This window comes from Microplitis mediator, chromosome 3, assembly GCF_029852145.1.
Source record: "Microplitis mediator isolate UGA2020A chromosome 3, iyMicMedi2.1, whole genome shotgun sequence".
Taxonomy (NCBI): Eukaryota; Metazoa; Arthropoda; class Insecta; order Hymenoptera; family Braconidae; genus Microplitis; species Microplitis mediator.
In genome coordinates, this window is record NC_079971.1 from 25,702,331 (window position 1) to 25,723,174 (window position 20,844).

At 29.9% G+C, this 20,844-nt stretch overlaps 2 protein-coding genes across 2 annotated transcripts; both read left to right on the forward strand.

Annotated features, from left to right (window-relative positions):
• Window positions 1-12,284: 12,284 nt before the first annotated feature.
• On the forward strand, window positions 12,285-14,374 carry LOC130665368 (germ cell nuclear acidic protein-like). Its single transcript, XM_057465703.1, has 2 exons — window positions 12,285-12,419; window positions 12,502-14,374. Exon 2 carries the CDS (start codon window positions 12,961-12,963, stop codon window positions 14,272-14,274), a length of 1,314 nt encoding a protein of 437 aa, XP_057321686.1. The 5' UTR covers window positions 12,285-12,419; window positions 12,502-12,960; the 3' UTR covers window positions 14,275-14,374.
• A 3,093-nt stretch (window positions 14,375-17,467) lies between these two features.
• LOC130665117 (HAUS augmin-like complex subunit 3) lies at window positions 17,468-20,672 on the forward strand. Its single transcript, XM_057465397.1, is given in 11 exon segments — window positions 17,468-17,805; window positions 17,893-18,102; window positions 18,184-18,402; window positions 18,462-18,648; window positions 18,714-18,928; window positions 19,015-19,146; window positions 19,213-19,389; window positions 19,391-19,547; window positions 19,607-19,839; window positions 19,912-20,080; window positions 20,150-20,672. Coding segments are annotated over 10 exon segments (1,839 nt in total). The 5' UTR covers window positions 17,468-17,805; window positions 17,893-17,905; the 3' UTR covers window positions 20,303-20,672.
• Window positions 20,673-20,844: the final 172 nt, after the last annotated feature.

Here is a 20,844-nt window from a genome sequence, read left to right on the forward strand (position 1 = left end):
AAATTAATACGGTTCGGCTCAGTTCGGACAGTTCCGAATCTTTTCGGCAATCATCGCCATTTTTTTTAGCCGTTACATCTGTCATTACTTACAAAGTTAAAAAATAAAAAACAAGTACATACTAGAAAATTTAAAAATAAAAACAAGCGAAATATTCAAATAAATTATAATGACGTCATTACTGGGAAAGTGTATAATATTTTTGTTTTATTTAACTCAAAATTTATGATGTGCCAAAGCGTGAGACTTTTTCTCATCACGCGGGTAATGTTTTACGTTGCTCTAACGCGGGTGCTGAAGGGTTAACCCTTTAGAGTCAGAGGTCAGAGGATCTCGAAACGTCTCCGTGTGAGACTAGTGGGGAGAGCGCGAATCGTAGAGTCCCGTGAGCATGTACAGTATGAGTGACATGTGACGTAGTAGTGTGCCTGTGAGTACCCTTCATCTCGTTTGAATCTCGCGTTGCGTTCATCAACAGTGCCGTAGTTAGTATTGTTGACGTGAGGAAAAATTAAAAAAATTTTATACATTGCTAGGTAATTGCAATATTGTTTAATTATATTTATAATGAAACCAAATATTGTTCATACTTTGAATTTAAGTCCTTCAATATTTATTATTTAATAAATTAAAAAAAAATAAATAAAATAATTTTTAATTCCCGCTTAGGTGAAATTTTTTCTCTTATAATACGGCCCTGTCACATTTGTTTCGCGCTCTTTCTCATTCTATCGAGCTCTGCCAGACCGGAAAGTGGGGTTTCAAGGTCAGACACTAAAGGGTTAATATTCAAACTAAAACGTAAACCAAAATTAATGATGATCCTGGAGTTAGAAAACCGTTCACGATTTTTAGAGTTTTTTTTTCCACAATTGAATTTAAAACAAAAATAAAATTAATAAAAATATACTCACGCAGAAAATTAAAAAACTATAGGTGCAATCATTTAGAATATTTATTTCTTTTATAATTTATCGTTTCTCAAAACTCCGAAAATTATCGGATGTCGGCTAAATTCAGTATCGTAAATTAAAAATCGATACTGAAAAAAAAAAAAAAAAAAAAAAAAAAAATTTTAAAAACCATTTAGAAATTTTGAATACATTGGGACATAATTTTTAAAAATAATTGATTGATTTTTTCTATTCTGCGATATTTATCACGACGACGCCACAAAGACTAAAAAAACTTATGGAAAGTTAAAAATGGTTTAAAACGTTTTTTTTTTTTTTTTTTTTTTTTCCGAAAATCATGGCATACAACAGTACACGGAAAAAAGCGCAGCTCAAAATTAGCTAATAATTATAGTCGTCAAATAAAAATTACTTTCCTAAGAGAAATTTACAATCCCAAACCAAAAATTACTATTATCAATGGAAAATTACATTTTTTTGTTGATTCTTACAATCAGTATTGTAAATTTTACGATTTGTAAAAGTTATAATACAGATTAGCAAAAATTGAATAAAGAATGGTAATAATCCATAATTATTTTACAACGATCGTTCTGGAAATAACAATATTCAAAAATCTCTTTGATAATATTACAATTCTTCGTTAAAAACATTTGTAAGTGTATAAATTGAATATTACAATTCATTAAAAATAAATTACTATAAAACTTATATTTCTTTTTATCTATTCCATAAAATTCAGTAGATAAAATAAAAAATATTAGTATAGAGTAGATAGTGATTTTCATTTGGAAACAACAGAAAAGTCACTCATGACTCAAGTTATGTTTACATGAATTTCGCAAAAATTATTCATTTATATCCCGATTATTACAATTTGTAAGATTATTAATTTTATTTTATAACATTTTAAAACTATTACTGAAAACATTGTAAAAAGAACTCAGGTATTCTAAAAATTATAATATCAAATAAATTTTGTTAAAGTATTGCAGTTTTTAAAACATCGATAACGTGAATTGCTACTTAGCGGGTAAAAATTACTATTTGCCATTGTGACTTTTAATGCGTAAGATATAATATAGAGGTCATTGTATTTTATTTATATTTGGCATATACTTTGAGATATTGGAAGGGTACCTGTAGCCGAGTGGTTAGCATGCTTGCACTTAAACTGGAATATTCGGAAGGCGTAGGTTCGAATCCCACAGTGGTAAAAAAAAAAAAAGATGGTGGATTTTAAATTGGTATTGAGATATATACATAAATATATATACAGATAAATTCCGACTGTATGTATATATATATATATATGTTGGAAAAAAAATTTATTATTACACACAAGGAGACAATTTTTACTATCTGGATTAGTAAAAATTCAATAGCAGTCTCAGTGAAAGTTTTATTCTAAGATAGATTTTTTACTAAATCAAATGGTAAATTTTATTGAATGCTTTAGTTTTGTACTCTAAAACTGAAAGTAATTTTACTTATAATTTAGTAATTCATAGGATTAAGCGATTATAATTTTTACTCATTCAAAAGGAAAATTTCCACATTATTGGACCGTTTCAAGTTTGCCTCGGCGAAATAGTAATTTTTATTTGAAAATTAACGAATATTACCAGATTTTTTTCTCCGTGTATGAAAAATTATTATGCCGCATCACAATTATTATAATGTATGGAAGTAATTTTTATTAAATCTTATCGATAAGTGTCTCGCGCGTAGTAAGTATTATGATACAGCATAATAATTTTTCGTATGAGCATAATAATTTTGTAGATGCTTCCCTTACTGTTTCAAGTTTCGTCGACAGCATAATAAAAATTAGTAGGTTTTGAACCAACATTTTTCTCCGTGCAGGGTCAACTGATCAACTGACTTTTGTTCTTGATTTCCTTAAATTTCGACCCTCTACTTTTTCTAACTGCGTAGGTTTCAGTTCTGTTAATTTCCCTTAAATTACAACCATGTACTCAGAAAATTAAATAATAGGAGTTACTGTCTAGTTATGGTAAATAATTTCTACCATCAATCAGATAGTATTGAATATTATCTAGATGATTGTATAATTCATCTAGATTGTAATATTCACTATATTTATGATAATTTTTACGATCCTGTATGTTAACTAGAGTTAATTAGTATTATTATTCTAAATAGTTATATTTATAATCTAGATGATAACAGTTATCATCAGAAATTATAAATGTTACCATCCTGATAGTAACTGTTACGAAATTTATTGCAGAAATTATCATCCAATAATTATTGATCCTATTAAAAAATACTATAACACTATTTTTGCATTGAAAAACGTTCCAATCATTCTACTCTCTAAACTTGAAATAGTTAAATTTTCATTGTTTTTTCCAGTGATCAACTAATTCACTGGAAAAAAGTGAATTTTACGTATGAATAGTGAAAATTTTACTTTTTACACAGTAGATTTAAAACATTACTCATTAATAAGTAATTATCATTAGAACTATTTACTACAGTGAATTTCAATGTTTTCATAAGTGCATCATTTCACTGGGTATATAAGTGTATATGCACTAATTCCAAGTGGCCGAGTTTAGCTGTGGCAAATAGTGAATATACACTGTGAATAAGTGATAATTCACTATTTCAGGTTTAGAGGGTAGATGATTAGAGTTAAAAATTTAGCATAATAAACACAAGTACTTAATTATCTGAGTGTAGGTAGTCTGTATGACCCAAAAGTTGAAATTTCTATTTCTCTTCTTCTGACTGCTAGGCATGTTTTTTTTTGTTGACAATGAAGTGTTTCCGATATAGTTTAGTTTTTTAAATTGCAGTTTTGAAAGGTTGTATCTACGATTACGCAAGTCTTATTTACGTTTTCGTACGTCAACTGCGTCTAAAATACGTTTTTACAGCTATTTACGTTTTCAAAGGTATAATTTACGTTTTCAACGTCGAGTACGTTCGATGATCTACGATTTAAATTTCGACTCGGGAGACTTAAAAAATTTATACGTCTCATATTGTCCTTTTTAGCTTTCGAATTATTTAAAAGATTTTTTGCTAAATACCCAATTTACAAAATAAAGAACAAAACTCATTTCCGAATTTTATTTACTTTGAAATTTATGATTTTTTTTTTAATTTTAAGAACCGTGGACTTAAAAAATTTATATTTTCCAAACTATCTACTCTAGACTTGCGAACCACTTACCAAATTTGTTGCTGAATACTCGAGTGACGTAATAAAGAAAATCTCTTTTTGAAATTTCAATTATTTTGAGAGTACTGATTTTATCAGAAATTTCGAATTTTTTTTGTCTTCGCGTTTTTTATCCCAACGACTTGTGGTCTTCTAAAAACCGTATTTTCCAAACATTTTTAATTCAGACCTGGAAGCAATTAATTTGAAGCAACCTGACTTTTGCATTTTCAAGGATGCCGAGGTGATGATATTTTGAAAAATTTCAAATCTCTTCCTTATTGTAAAGAAATAGGCTCAATTCATATTTTAACTGTATCCACTTCAGATATCTGAAGTATATACGAAATTTTCTTTTATAAATCCCCGTTTCAAGTATTAGATTAACTCCATCTTTTTATAATAACTACACGGAGAAAATTTTTCGATAAAATTTACCCTACAATTTGAAGTAAACTTGGATCGAAAACAAAAAAAAATACGGAAAGAATAAAAACAGATTCGTTTTGTTTAATTTTTTATTCTTTTTTATTTAAAAATCATTCAAAATTGGGTATTTTTTAGGGGTGTGCGAATACTCGAAACTTCGAATTATTCGAATAGTTCGAAAGGTTCGAATAGTTCGAGAGGTTCGAATAGTTCGAAAGAGTTGAATAGTTTCGAAACTTTACCGAATCTTCGGTAAATAGGGGGCCTGGGACACAAATTTTCCCCCTCAAAAATTAGGTAAAAAATTTTTTTTTATTTTCCGTCAAGTTATGACCTCTATAATGTTTTTACCATATTTCAGACCAATATGTAATATGTGGGGTAAAATGGACCACTTAAAAAACAATTAACTTGAAGGAAAACGAAAAAAAAATTTTTTTTCGAGTGGTCCCGATTTTATTTTTTTTTACAACACCGAGTGCTCGGTCTATAATTTTTATGGGATTTCTATAGGATTTCTCTGACATTTCCAGAGAATTTAACCGGCGATAAGTTTATTTTTTTTTACAACATCGAGTGCACGGTCTATAATTTCTATGGGATTTCTATGGGATTTCTCTGACATTTCCAGAGAATTTAACCGGCGATAATTTTATTTTTTTTTACAACACCGAGAGCTCGGTCTATAATTTCTATGGGATTTCTATGGGATTTCTCTGACATTTCCAGAGAATTTAACCGGCGATATTTTTATTTTTTTTTACAACACCGAGTGCTCGGTCTATAATTTCTATGGGATTTCTATGGGATTTCTCTGACATTTTCAGAGAATTTAATCGGCGATAATTTTATTTTTCTTTACAACACCGAGTGCTCGGTCTATAATTTCTATGGGATTTCTATGGGATTTCTCTGACATTTTCAGAGAATTTAATCGGCGATAATTTTATTTTTCTTTACAACACCGAGTGCTCGGTCTATAATTTCTATGGGATTTCTATGGGATTTCTCTGACATTTCCAGAGAATTTAACCGGCGATATTTTTATTTTTTTTTACAACACCGAGTGCTCGGTCTATAATTTCTATGGGATTTCTATGGGATTTCTCTGACATTTTCAGAGAATTTAATCGGCGATAATTTTATTTTTCTTTACAACACCGAGTGCTCGGTCTATAATTTCTATGGGATTTCTATGGGATTTCTCTGACATTTTCAGAGAATTTAATCGGCGATATTTTTATTTTTTTTTACAACACCGAGTGCTCGGTCTATAATTTCTATGGGATTTCTATGGGATTTCTCTGACATTTTCAGAGAATTTAATCGGCGATAATTTTATTTTTCTTTACAACACCGAGTGCTCGGTCTATAATTTCTATGGGATTTCTCTGACATTTTCAGAGAATTTAATCGGCGATAATTTTATTTTTTTTACAACACTGAGTGCTCGGTCTATGATTTCTATGGGATTTCTCTGACATTTCCAGAGAATTTAACCGGCGATATTTTTATTTTTTTTTACAACACCGAGTGCTGGGTCTATAATTTCTACGGGATTTCTATGGGATTTCTCTGACATTTTCAGAGAATTTAATCGGCGATAATTTTATTTTTCTTTACAACACCGAGTGCTCGGTCTATAATTTCTATGGGATTTCTATGGGATTTCTCTGACATTTTCAGAGAATTTAACCGGCGATATTTTTATTTTTTTTTACAACACTGAGTGCTCGGTCTATAATTTCTATGGGATTTCTATGGGATTTCTCTGACATTTTCAGAGAATTTAATCGGCGATAATTTTATTTTTCTTTACAACACCGAGTGCTCGGTCTATAATTTCTATGGGATTTCTATGGGATTTCTCTGACATTTTCAGAGAATTTAATCGGCGATAATTTTATTTTTTTTACAACACTGAGTGCTCGGTCTATGATTTCTATGGGATTTCTCTGACATTTCCAGAGAATTTAACCGGCGATATTTTTATTTTTTTTTACAACACCGAGTGCTGGGTCTATAATTTCTACGGGATTTCTATGGGATTTCTCTGACATTTTCAGAGAATTTAATCGGCGATAATTTTATTTTTCTTTACAACACCGAGTGCTCGGTCTATAATTTCTATGGGATTTCTATGGGATTTCTCTGACATTTTCAGAGAATTTAATCGGCGATAATTTTATTTTTCTTTACAACACCGAGTGCTCGGTCTATAATTTCTATGGGATTTCTATGGGATTTCTCTGACATTTTCAGAGAATTTAATCGGCGATAATTTTATTTTTCTTTACAACACCGAGTGCTCGGTCTATAATTTCTATGGGATTTCTATGGGATTTCTCTGACATTTTCAGAGAATTTAACCGGCGATATTTTTATTTTTTTTTACAACACTGAGTGCTCGGTCTATAATTTCTATGGGATTTCTATGGGATTTCTCTGACATTTTCAGAGAATTTAATTGGCGATAATTTTATTTTTCTTTACAACACCGAGTGCTCGGTCTATAATTTCTATGGGATTTCTATGGGATTTCTCTGACATTTTCAGAGAATTTAACCGGCGATATTTTTATTTTTTTTTACAACACTGAGTGCTCGGTCTATAATTTCTATGGGATTTCTATGGGATTTCTCTGACATTTTCAGAGAATTTAACCGGCGATATTTTTATTTTTTTTTACAACACTGAGTGCTCGGTCTATAATTTCTATGGGATTTCTATGGGATTTCTCTGACATTTTCAGAGAATTTAATCGGCGATATTTTTATTTTTTTTTACAACACCGAGTGCTCGGTCTATAATTTCTATGGGATTTCTATGGGATTTCTCTGACATTTCCAGAGAATTTAACCGGCGATATTTTTATTTTTTTTTACAACACCGAGTGCTCGGTCTATAATTTCTATGGGATTTCTATGGGATTTCTCTGACATTTCCAGAGAATTTAATCGGCGATAATTTTATTTTTCTTTACAACACCGAGTGCTCGGTCTATAATTTCTATGGGATTTCTATGGGATTTCTCTGACATTTTCAGAGAATTTAACCGGCGATAATTTCATTTTTTTTTACAACACTGAGTGCTCGGTCTATAATTTCTACGGGATTTCTATGGGATTTCTCTGACATTTCCAGAGAATTTAACCGGCGATAATTTTATTTTTTTTTACAACACTGAGTGCTCGGTCTATAATTTCTATGGGATTTCTATGGGATTTCTCTGACATTTCCAGAGAATTTAATCGGCGATATTTTTATTTTTTTTTACAACACCGAGTGCTCGGTCTATAATTTCTATGGGATTTCTATGGGATTTCTCTGACATTTCCAGAGAATTTAATCGGCGATATTTTTATTTTTTTTACAACACTGAGTGCTCGGTCTATGATTTCTATGGGATTTCTCTGACATTTCCAGAGAATTTAACCGGCGATATTTTTATTTTTTTTTACAACACCGAGTGCTGGGTCTATAATTTCTACGGGATTTCTATGGGATTTCTCTGACATTTTCAGAGAATTTAATCGGTGATAATTTTATTTTTTTTTACAACACCGAGTGCTCGGTCTATAATTTCTATGGGATTTCTATGGGATTTCTCTGACATTTCCAGAGAATTTAATCGGTGATATTTTAATTTTTTTTTACAACACCGAGTGCTCGGTCTATAATTTCTATGGGATTTCTATAGGATTTCTCTGACATTTCCAGAGAATTTAATCGGCGATATTTTTATTTTTTTTTACAACTCTGAGTGCTCGGTCTATGATTTCTATGGGATTTCTCTGACATTTCCAGAGAATTTAATCGGCGATATTTTAATTTTTTTTTACAACACCGAGTGCTCGGTCTATAATTTCTACGGGATTTCTATGGGATTTCTCTGACATTTCCAGAGAAATTCTCTGAAAATGGTTAAATTAACCGGCGATAAGTTTATTTTTTTTTACAAAACGAGTGCTGGGTCTATATTTTCTATGGGATTTCTATGGGATGTCTCAGGGATTTTCAGAGAATTTAACTGGTGATTTCTAAGACTCTTTCAATCGAAAGTAACAGATAATACCGAAGGAAAAAAAATATTAGTCCTAGATTGAGCAATCTTCATCGAAAGAAAAATTTTTTACCAAAGATGAGCTCTTAATTTCCATGCTAAGTACTTGCCATTAGATTTCAAAGATTTCCCATTTAAAATACACGTAAATTAAATTACTTTTTTTTTAACTTTCTAATACTCAGCTGCGTTTCATGATATCAAAGCGGTTTTGGTCGCAAATTGTCGGGCATTTGGTGTTCTTCAAAAGTGCCCATAGTTACTTAGCTGTAATTCCAGCTTTTTCACTTGTGTCCGTTGCGGAACTCATTTTTCCTATGAAATTGACCTTTATTGGCTTGCAGAACATAAACCTTTGAAAGTACATTAATAATCTTGATAGAAATTTTATAGGAAATTTTATTCCCTTCGAAAAAAGTCCTACGAGTCAAGTCGCTAAAGTCCGAGTTATAATCATTTTAATAATTTGAAAAATATAATATAAAAAAAAAATTATAATTGATATTTTTATTAATTAATTTTTATTCAAAATAACAATTTGAGTATTTTTGATCGTTTAAAAAAAATACTCGTTTAGAAAATTGAAAACTCTACACGAGTATTTTTTCGAAATTTCAAAATTTTTGCTTTCTTTTAAATTACAAGACATTTTATTCGAAAACGGTTAATTTCCAAATTAAAAAATTGAAAAGTGAAAAATAAAAAAAATACTCGTCTAGATTTCGAAAAATTATATATAAAAATCAAAAAGTAATGAGGTTTGTAAAACTTTTTGAATACAAAATAAGTAATCTTAAAATTTAATTTCACATTGTACCTCGAGTATTTATTTTTTGATCTTTTTATAAAAATACTCGTCTAGAAAATTGAAAAATCTACACGAGCATTTTTTTTAAATTTGAAAATTTTTTTTTTTTCTAAAGTTATAAGCTTTTTCATTTTTAAAATGGCGGGTGTCGGCTAACTTCTCGGTCATAAAATTTTGAGAACCGTGGACTTAAAAAATTTATATTTTCCAAACTATTCACTCTAGACTTGCGAACCACTTACCAAATTTGTTGCTGAATACTCGAGTGACGTAATAAAGAAAATCTCTTTTTGAAATTTCAATTATTTTGAGAGTACTGATTTTATCAGAAATTTCGAATTTTTTTTATATTCGCGTTTTTTATCACGACGACTCGTGGTCTTCTCAAAACCGTATTTTCCAAACATTTTTACTTCAGACCTGGAAGCCATGAACAACTTTGTTCTGAACGTCTGCAGCAATTAATTTGAAGCAACCTGACTTTTGCATTTTCAAGGATGCCGAGGTGATGATATTTTGAAAAATTTCAAATCTCTTCCTTATTGTAAAGAAATAGGCTCAATTCATATTTTAACTGTATCCACTTCAGATATCTGAAGTATATACAAAATTTTCTTTTGTAAATCACCGTTTCAAGTATTAGATTAACTCCATCTTTCTATAATAACTATTTTTGATGTTGTTTTTTTTCCTAAATATACTGAATAGATTTTTTTTTTCGATGCATTTCATTTTTTTTTATTTTTACAATACGAATGGAATATTTCCCGTAGGTTTATATACTGTTCTATTGAAACACATTCCATCCCCTACTATCAAGTATTCTTAAATCGTCGGATTTTCAAAAATTTCAATCGCAAATTATATTTTTATGATTTTTATCTCTCCAGAAGTTGGTGGTTCAAATCATTTATATTTTGAATCGTTTAAGTATTTCACGATAATAAGACTTTATTCGTATAATTATACGGACACAAAATCTCTAATTCGACTAAATCACGCGATTTAGTCCTCTCATACAATACTCTATTAATGCTCTCGTATATTCATTCATTTAGTCGTCGAATAGAGTACTCTATTAATGCCCTCATATATTCAACCCTTTAATCTATCAATCTAAAGTAATACATTAACTGATATAGTACAAAAGGTTTTCTTTAAAATTATGTCTTTTAATTTTAGAATAATTTTTAATTCGATTTTTATTTAACAAAACGTTGATAAAAAAAGAAATATAAAATAACTTGTGTCTTAATATTTATTTCAATCGCCTTTTGTTATTATTTATTACCATTAATTTGATTGTTTTTTTTTTTTTACCTCTCTCTATTTGTGACTCTTAGTCGGTTTTAGTGAATTTTTTTGTTTTTGGATTTACAGAGATTCCAGTTCAACGCCATCTTCCAAACCTTCGCTGGAGCCTATCGTGAGGTTCAGGATGCCCCGCCTGAACAACAGAAAACGTTTTCCATTTCGGAGCCGTCGTCTCCCCAAAGGCATAACCGAGTAATTACTTTGAGCCAAAATTGGCAAATCAAAGTAAATAAATATTCGGAAAGTCCTGATGACACGCTCAGTCATATCAGGCGCTATATTTGCCGTAAGAGAAATTCAGAACAACAACAACAACAACAACAACAACAACAACAGCAGCAGCAGCACGAGCAAGAGCCACAGCAACAGCAACAACAAATTAAACCATGCTGTATCATCGTATATGGAATCAGCGGATCCGGCAAATCGACAACCCTTTTCGGCGACGAAGCGACGAACATCAAAGGATTCATTCCAAGCTGGTTTCCGGATGCCAGCGAAGAGGATATCGTTTTCCGGTACATATTAATATATGTTATTATACTTCAATATTAATATTGAGTACTTCCCAATTGCGGTTTTATATTTTTATATTTGCCATCAAAATAACACGGGGAAATTATTTCTGTAAATTCGGAATTTTATCATTGATCAGCTAATTATTGTACCGGAAAAGATCAATACATTTTCTTGTTTAAAATTTAAAGCTCTACGAAAAAAGTCTCTTATCATTTTTTGATAAATCTATTTGTTCAAAAGTTATTGGAGCTTGAACTCAAATCTATAGCCAATTTCCGAGATCTTTTTAATCTTGTGTTGAAACTATCAGATTTATCACAAACTTTCATTTTATTTTTTTGTAGACAATTTTATTTCCTGCAAATTATCTCTGATAAAGTTTTTTCAAATTTTGCATAACTTCCTAGTTATATCCATTTTAATGTCAAACTCTTAAAATCGATGAGATCTCTATTTTTTAAGAATTTGACATTTAAATGTAAATAACTGGGAAGTTATGTAAAATGTTAAAAAACTTTATTAGAGATAATTTGCAGGGAATGGAATCGCCTACAAAAAAGATCGAATAAAATTTTGTGATAAATCTGATAGTTTCGACGAAAAATTAAAAAGATCTCGAAATTGGCTATAGATTTGAGTTCAAGCTCCAATAACTTTTGAACAAATGGATTTATTGAAAAATTATATTCTGAACTTATCTGTACAATGAGCCATTTCCGAGGTATCAAATATCAAACAACAATTTTTATTTCTTATGTTATTTAAATGAGAAATAGAAAGTCGCGACGAGACACCTGTTAATACTAATATTAAGGGCTCTAATTTTATCAGGCATCTTATTTTAACTCCCTGCAAGTATAGAAGCTGTTAGTGCGTTGAAAAAAAAAAATTTTGTCCTAAAATGTTACGCCCTAGTATATATATATACATATATATTTCCTGTATTTTTATATTATTTTTATATTTCATTACAGTGCCGCAGAATTTTCATTGGAAAAGGGAGTTCGTGATTTAGTTCATTCATCGACCCCTACGATCAAATTATCTTCGAGTACCTCATGGGATACTTTCACGACGAAGAACGTCGTTGCTGGATTGAAAGATACTTTGAAGAAGAGAATCGTATGTGGAACCAAGTTCAACAAGTTCTCTTCGAGAAGTATCTTGGTTGTCCAATTGGTATGTTATTTTTTGAATTTTTCATGTTCTTTTGATCATCTTAGATACTTAACTCAAATTTTTTGTTTGATATTTGTTTCAGATTAATTCAAGAACGGCAGAAACAGCCTTCTTCATTGATTTGCCGGGGACAGGAGACATTAAAAAATTGGCTCCAGAAGGATGTGATGCTGCAACAACACGCTTGTTGACAGATCAATCCAAATTTTTAAAGGAGCGGGTATTTGAACTGACCAATGGATTCAGGAAACAATCCACTGTTTTCACTGGCAATGTATTTTGGTTGCTGATCCGAAGAACTCTTCAAGAGAAGGCGGTGCGAAAACTTTTCTGGGTTTCGTGTGCAAAGAAGCCACTAACCCATGAGAACTGCTTCCCAGCAGTTTACGTTTTGTCGACGATACCGTCCTGCCAAGGCGGTCAAAATCTTCAAGGGAACTTTATTAGACCAAATAGTTCCCGACAACGAGTGGAAGGGCAAGGTAATACGCCAGTTGCAAGAAGTGCAACCACTCTTCAAGTTCCCGTTCGACCAAGAAAAATGACTCAATCGGACGGATTGCTTCGTGAAAAAGAAGAGCTTGCCATTGAAAAACGAAAAATAGCTCAGAAAGAGCAAGAAATAGCTCAGAAAGAGCAAGAGCAAGAACGAAAAATAGCTCAGAAAGAGCAAGAAATGGCTCAGAAAGAGCAAGAAATAGCTCAGAAAGAGCAAGAGCAAGAACAAAAAATAGCTCAGAAAATAGAAGAGAAATTAGCTCGTGAAAAAGAAGAGCTTGCTATTGAAAAACGAAAAATAGCTCAGAAAGAGCAAGAATTAGCTCAGAAAGAGCAAGAATTAGCTCAGAGAGAGCAAGAGTTAGCTCGACAACTAGAGGAAAGAGCTCATATCACACCTCCTAGAGAACAACCGCCATTAATTGATTTAACAACTCCACCTGTTGTTGTAAAAGAAGAGAAGGAAGACAGTCCGGACCCAGAGGCCGAAACATCAAGGACTTCAATTCCTGTGCCAACAGTTGATAGCGAAAGAAGTGACGACGAAGAGTCAGATGACGAAGGAAGTCACGAGGACATTGACATTGAAGACACGTTAATTGAGATGAGTGGAGACGAACGAGATGATAGCCAGCCGAATGACGATGGAGAGAATAACCCCGAAGAGAGTGACAATGAAGACGATAATCCTCAAAGAGATGACGACGAAGAGGATGACGATGAAGACGATAATCCTCAAAGAGATGACGACGAAGAGGATGACGATGAAGAGGATGACAATGAAGAGGATGACAATGAAGAGGATGACGATGAAGAGGATGACAATGAAGAGGATGACGATGAAGAGGATGACGATGAGGATGACAGTGAAGAGAGTGACGATGCAAATGTTGGCAACCCAAGGGATCCAACACCACCTCGTGCAGCCCGACGATACAGATTAAGGGGACATGCAGAGGCAGACGCTTCTCCTCTCCTTCGATTGGAGACTCCACATAGGCGAAGAAGATCTCAAAATCTCAGCCTAGAACAAAGAACGATTGAGTTAATCAGAAGAACACGCTTGGACAGTGTACAATCTGGAAAAATTTGGATTTTCGGCAGACCCTATGATGTTAGTAATCCAGAAAGATTTAAAAATATTAACTGGAAAGAACTAATTGAACCGGTAGAAAATAGTCGTAAAGGTCGATGTAAAAGATGTCAGAAGGTGTTATCGGCGTCATTGGTAGCTAGTCATGTATGGTGCAAACATCTTCGAGGAAAATTACACTGTCCAGTGTGTCATAGAGGAAACTTCAAATATCACTCTCGGGTTAGAGCTCATCAACGACGTGATAACTGTTGGCCGGAATGAAAAGCATGTAGGGAGTCATCAACAAGAATCATCGTCAACAGCAGGAAATTATTCCGGTAAATTATCAACCAAAGGTACAATTAGATTATATGCATGTTTACTGCGATAGATAATATTTAGATAATAGATATAATAATAGATAATATTTATAATAAATTAGAATAAATAATTTGCATGAATAATTTAAAAAAAAAAAAAAAAAACCAAAAAAAACAAAAAACAAAAAACCAAAAAAAAATCATAAAATATAAAATTTAAAAAAATAAATAGATTTAAGATACTGGTGATGGTTATCATATAAGTGCACGTACTCAGAGAGAAAGAAATACTTTCAACTTGAATATTTTTTAATTAAAGAATTTTTTTAGTAGATATTAAAAAATTACAAGTCAGATCTTTATTCATGATAATATTTATTTAACAGTATTTCTTTGTCTGCCTACTGAGTTAATATAATTAAGTGTAGAGTAAGTTATTAATATGGTGGCAGAATAGTATAATTGATAATCTTAACAGATCTAGTATAATAATCGTAATACAATTAATATTTTTCTCCCACAAGCATAGCGCAGACCAGGACCAATCGAAGAAGTTGATGGGACATCCAGATTGACGCGAAAAAAAAAAACATTTGAATACGTAAGTATAAATAAATAAATTTTATATGTTCCAGCAACATGTAGGAGATCAAGGAGCTGGGGGCTGGGGGCTGGGGGCTGTAGGTTGGGGAGGGTAGCAAAATTCGTTTAAAATGCGATATTCATAAAGTTTTTAATTTTAACTTCATTAAACGAAATATTATCAGAAAAAATTTTTATTAAATTTCATGCGATGTTTTAATGATACTGAAGTTTGCTGAAGTCCAATCATTTTTGGAGTTTTTTTTAACTAATAAATTATAAATAAAAAAATATTCGAAAAAATTGCACCTGTAGTTTTTTTAATTTTCTACATGTGCATTTTTTTTTAGTTTTTTTTTTTTTTGTAATTTATTTGTGGAAATAAAAATTTAAAAATTATTAATTGTCTACTAACTTCAGGATCATGATATTGTAAAATTTTATAGTCATTATTTTTATTAATATATGTCGAATTTTTATTGAATTTTAAAATGTGGTACAATAATTTATAAAATAATTTTTCAACGGGCAAATTATAAAAGATGATAAATAAAAGTAAACAAAAAGTAGTTGGTGGTTTTATGACAATTATGAGTATCGCGTTTTGAACGAATTTTGCTTAGGTGGGTTGTGGGTGGGGGGGGGACCCTGCCGAATCCGAATAGAGGTACATTATAGCCTTTATTCGGATTCGGCAGGGGGGGTGGGCAGGTGGTTTTAGTGAGTAAAAATCTCACACTATTGAGTAGTACGGGCTACACATTGTCTTTTGAAGATTTCCACCTGCCCTCGTAAAACAAAAAAAAAAAAAAAAAAATCATTAGTAATTTTTCAGAAATGCCCATCTTAGAAATTATTCAATTAATGATTTTTATCGAATTGAATTTTGTAATTATATATTTTTTTATTAATTTATGAAATTATCGTTTGAATATTCACGGGAAAACTTTTAATTTTTATAAGAAAAAAATTTGTTTTTTTAAATATATGGAAGTGAGTACTTAAACTAGAATAAATTTATCACTTAATATGAATACAAAAATAATATTTTATCATAACAATCATTTTGAAAATAATCGAGTCGATAAAACTTTTTATACGATTCACTTTTTACGTTTTGCTTTTAATTAAAATTATAGAAATTATGAAAAAATTTAGGGAAACATTTTATATAGAAAAATCAAATTCTCTTTAAATTTATACCAATACATTTTTAAAATATCTTTAATAATTTAGCCAGAATTTCACTTTCCACGACAAAAGTTTATGAGGACAGTCCCTTGGAAATTTTACTGTGGAAGGGAAAAAAATTTTAAATCTATTGAAATTAATGTGGATTTAAAATTTGGCCTAATCCAATCTTGTAAAATTTAAATGACTTTTTCCCGGTTTAAAATTTCAAATCATTTTTATAAACTTTATTCTATAAGTTACTACTTAATATAAAATATATTTTATATATGAACACAATTCAATTTATAATATACACTAATTAAATAAGTGATACTTATTAATTTAATTATTAAATTTTAACCTTTTTTTATTAAAATAGATTCTGGTTTAAAATTTTAAGAATATTTTTTTTAAAAGTATCTAATAAGAGAAGGCAATATAACAAACGTGTTACAATATGATATTGTGTATTACATATATTGAGAAAAAATATATTTAAAAAGAAAAATTAACTCAAGTCCTATCTAATCGTATTAATGATTTGAAAAGTTAAAAATAATTAAAATTTAATTTTCTATAATAAAGTATTTATTTCCGATAACAGACATATCAAGTATGAGAATATATTTGTCAATAGGAATATAATTATTCTAGGATAGTCATCAATGGCCCACTCACATCGATTGGAATGGCTTAAACATTCTAATCGTACTTGAACGAGTACTGATAACTATTTCAAATGACTTTGCTGTCCATCATAATATATAATTTAAACTTTAACATGAATTATGGAATTGTCCTTTCGAATTTTTCCACCGGTCAATGAGTTACGCAAAATATTTTTTGTCTGTAATATTTATCCAACCAGTAAATAGTACGACCGTTATTATAAAATTAATATTCAGAGCTCATTAATAAAACGAATTCATTTCTATCGGCCAAAATTTTCAAAATGAAATTTAAAAAAAAATTATCGTTTCCTTCAATTGTCTCTAGAATTGATAATTGAAAAATTTAAATGACTTTAAAATATCAAACTTTGTACTTACAAAAAAAAAAAAAATTTTGAATTGAGAAATTAAGTCAGGTCATCAAGTCGTTTTTCTAAACATAAGAAAAGGATTTCTTGGCGCAAGAAAATTTTGCATTATGAAATAAAAAAAAAAATTTTCTTAGGAGTAAAAAAAATTTTTGCATTTTGAATTAAAGACAAAAATTTTTTAAGGACTCAAAAAAATTTCTTTGCGCAAGAAATTTTTTCTCACCTCAAAAAATTTTTTCTTGTCTCAAGAAAATTTTCGTATTCAATTCATAATGCAAAAATTTTCTTGGGGCGAGTAAAAATTTTTTCGCCAAAATATCCTTTTTTTCTGTGCAAAGTTAAATAATTATAATATATTTATTTAAATAAATAGTTAATTATTTACAGTTACTTATGAATAGAAAATGTTAAAATTTATCAACGAAATATTATCAGATACTTCAAAGGGAAAAGTGATATAAAACTGGATAAAAGCCCCTTCCTTGGTGCCGCCGTTGATCAAAACGGCGCTCAGAACGACGCCGGTTCATCGAATATCCCCAACAAGTAACGTTACTCAGTGCATTTGTTGTTTACTTGCTGTTTTAATAAAAGTCTGAAATATAATTTTGTATAGATTAGGTTTAGTAATAATAATTATAATTATACATAAATATTAAGTATTATGTTATTTTGTTCAACGAATAGAATTGAGAGGTTAGTAAATTACGATGAAAAATTTACTTATATGTTTACATATAAAAAAATATTTATAATTTTTTAATGAGTGATTAAAATTTTTAGCGATTAGATCAAGATGGATCCGTCGAAAGACAACATATCTGGTAAAATTCTATCTGATAAAATTGGACAATTGTTGCCCGATAAACAACTCAAGATTAGTGTTGATAAATTTCAAGAGCTATGTAACAATCCAAGTGTCCAGCTGTTTTTAAAGTGGTTTTGCCAAAACGTAGGTCCAAATAACATCCTGTCCAAAAAAGAAATTCAGTTGTACGTATTTCCTGGTTTATGAAAAATTAAATTAACCACTCAGACTACACAATTTATTAAAATTAATAAATTAATTTTCAGGAAGAAAAACTTGAAGGAAACAAACGTTTGGTTAACTGGAGAGAAATTAGATCAAGCATTATCAAATGCCCTGAGTGATCATTCCCAGGTTTTATCAAAAGTTGATACAAATTTAAACTACGAGACTGAACTTTCTAGGGAATGCAATGCCGAAAAAGAAGCTTATGATGAAGATCTTAAATATCAAAGTTCTTTAAATAACTCATTCAAGAGATTGAAGTAATTATTAGTTACTAAGTAATCTATAAATTGAATTATAATTTTATTTTATTTGTTAGAGAACTTGAACTGAAACAAGAAGAGAGCATAGAACAGGAGGAAGCAACCCTAGAGAAACTTGAGATTAAACATTACAAAGCGTACAATGACTGTGTTCATACTATGGAAGAATACGATTCGCTGTTACGAGAAGCTAATCTTTTATTGCAGCATGCCTTAAATGTTTACAGCGATGCAGCAGAAAAGGTACTACCAGTTTTATTTATTAGTTTTTATATTAACATAACAATAATTGAAATATATTTATTCAGAGGGGACCAGTCGTTTGTTGGACACAAGTACCATTGAATATATACTTAAAACAACTAGAAACTTACAACAATTATCTCGAATTTTATATAAAAAAAAAGTATCCAAAGTTTGGAAAGCTTTTTTCACCAAATTCATCTAGCGATGATGAAGCAAAAAGTTATGAATTAAGCATTGATTTATCAAAAGAATCGGAAGTGGAAAAATACCAAGTAAAGTATATATTACACTTTTTTTTTATGTAATTATAATTTATAATTATTATTAATGTATTACTTATTTTATTTAATGATTTAACAACAGATTAGCAAAGGCGCTAGCAACGAAAACGGATGTTGAAATCGAACGGGCTACGGGAGAAGCGACAATCATGCGTGTAATGGAAATATTTAACAACGGTGACATAAAAATTCCTCAAACAGAGGCTCAAATCAAGTAAGTTTATTTAATTACTCTGTATTATTATAATTTAGAAATTACAATAATATTTTTTTTCTTCAGTTTGGAGATAGCAGATCTTAAAGCTAGAAGAGATATTTTATTACAAAGTAATACATTATTGGAGGACAAATTGAAAGATACCATTGATACTTATGCTGCGATGACTGTCTCCGAAGTAGTGGTTGACATCTGCGAGTCCGCATTACAACACAAAAATGAACAATTTAAACAATTACAAGATATTTTATGTCACTAGAGACATGGGTCACGCTCACTCAGATTTACTCGCTATTTTAATGCAATTACAGTTAGACAAGCTACTGCATCTTAAGAAAATTGCTCCTGACGCTCAATCAATTTTAAATACTATCTACAGCCAATCATCTAAAAGACGCGTAAGATATTTATTATTTTAAAATAATTATTATTTTTTAAATAAATTATTTATTTACAGGAATTATTGAAAAAACTTCAAACTCAGTACAGTACAATAGCTTCGTCTTCGCCGTGTAATAAAAATATTTACAACAAATTATTTTCAAAACTGATTTCGGGAGATGAAAATTCTGGAGATTTATTTGAATCATCAGTCAAACAATACATTGAAATTATTGCTGAGAATAAAAGTCTGAAGCAACAACTTTTAGAGGATTACTTTCACAATAAATTAGAAAAATTGCAGTCATTGTAATAATTTTAATTATTTGAAAAATTTTTTTTTTTTTCTTAATGTAATATTTATTTAAATATTAATTACAGAGAAAATCAAGTAATGATAATATACAATAATGAATTAAATAGCGGCCCAACTAGGAGTTTAAAATTTATGCCGAATAAATTGGTAATTCAATTTGAAAATGTTCTATCAGGTGTAGGAAATAATCAACAAGATTTTAATCAACTAAGAAAACAGTTCAAAAAGCTTTTGGTAATTATCACTTAAATTATTTAATATAAATAAATTATTATTATTATTATTAATAAATATATTTTTTAGGAAAAAATAAATCAAAATTCTTTAGAACGCGATAAAGAAATTTTGTGGCAGAGATTTTTAGCAGATCCCCAAACTCTTAAGCAAATATACGATCAAGCACAGAATGAATTAAACAACCGCTTGCATTTTAGAAATGCTTTGTTAAATGAATAGCTCAATTAATTTTTTTTTTTTTTCAAATTATACATCGATATTTCTACAATTGCTCACAAATTTAATCAAAACGAGCAACGCAGTCACCGTGTGACTACCCAAGTATTACTACAACAGTTACTGAACATGAATTGAATTTAACTGTTGATTGAAATCTACACTTTAGAATTTTTTTTTTATTTTTATTATCATTAAAATTTAATGAGCCCAATTTCATCATTGACTCGCGAGCTGATTGATTTCAGTGATTGTATAATGATGGGGTTCTTAAAAAAAAAATTAATGAATTGTCAAATTTTTTGTTATGTCATGAAATATATATATTTTTTTTTCACTGATTTAAAATTAAATCTGTTTGATTTTTATAATCATAGAAGATATGGCATAGACTAAATTTGTTAAATTTTCTTTCAATTATATATATATATTCAGTCATATTTAGTGACAGAATAATTAAAATATTCATTTATTGCAAGAAAATAAATACGATTATCTTTTTTCCCGCGTAATTTAAATTTTATTTGAATGTTAGCAATAAAAAA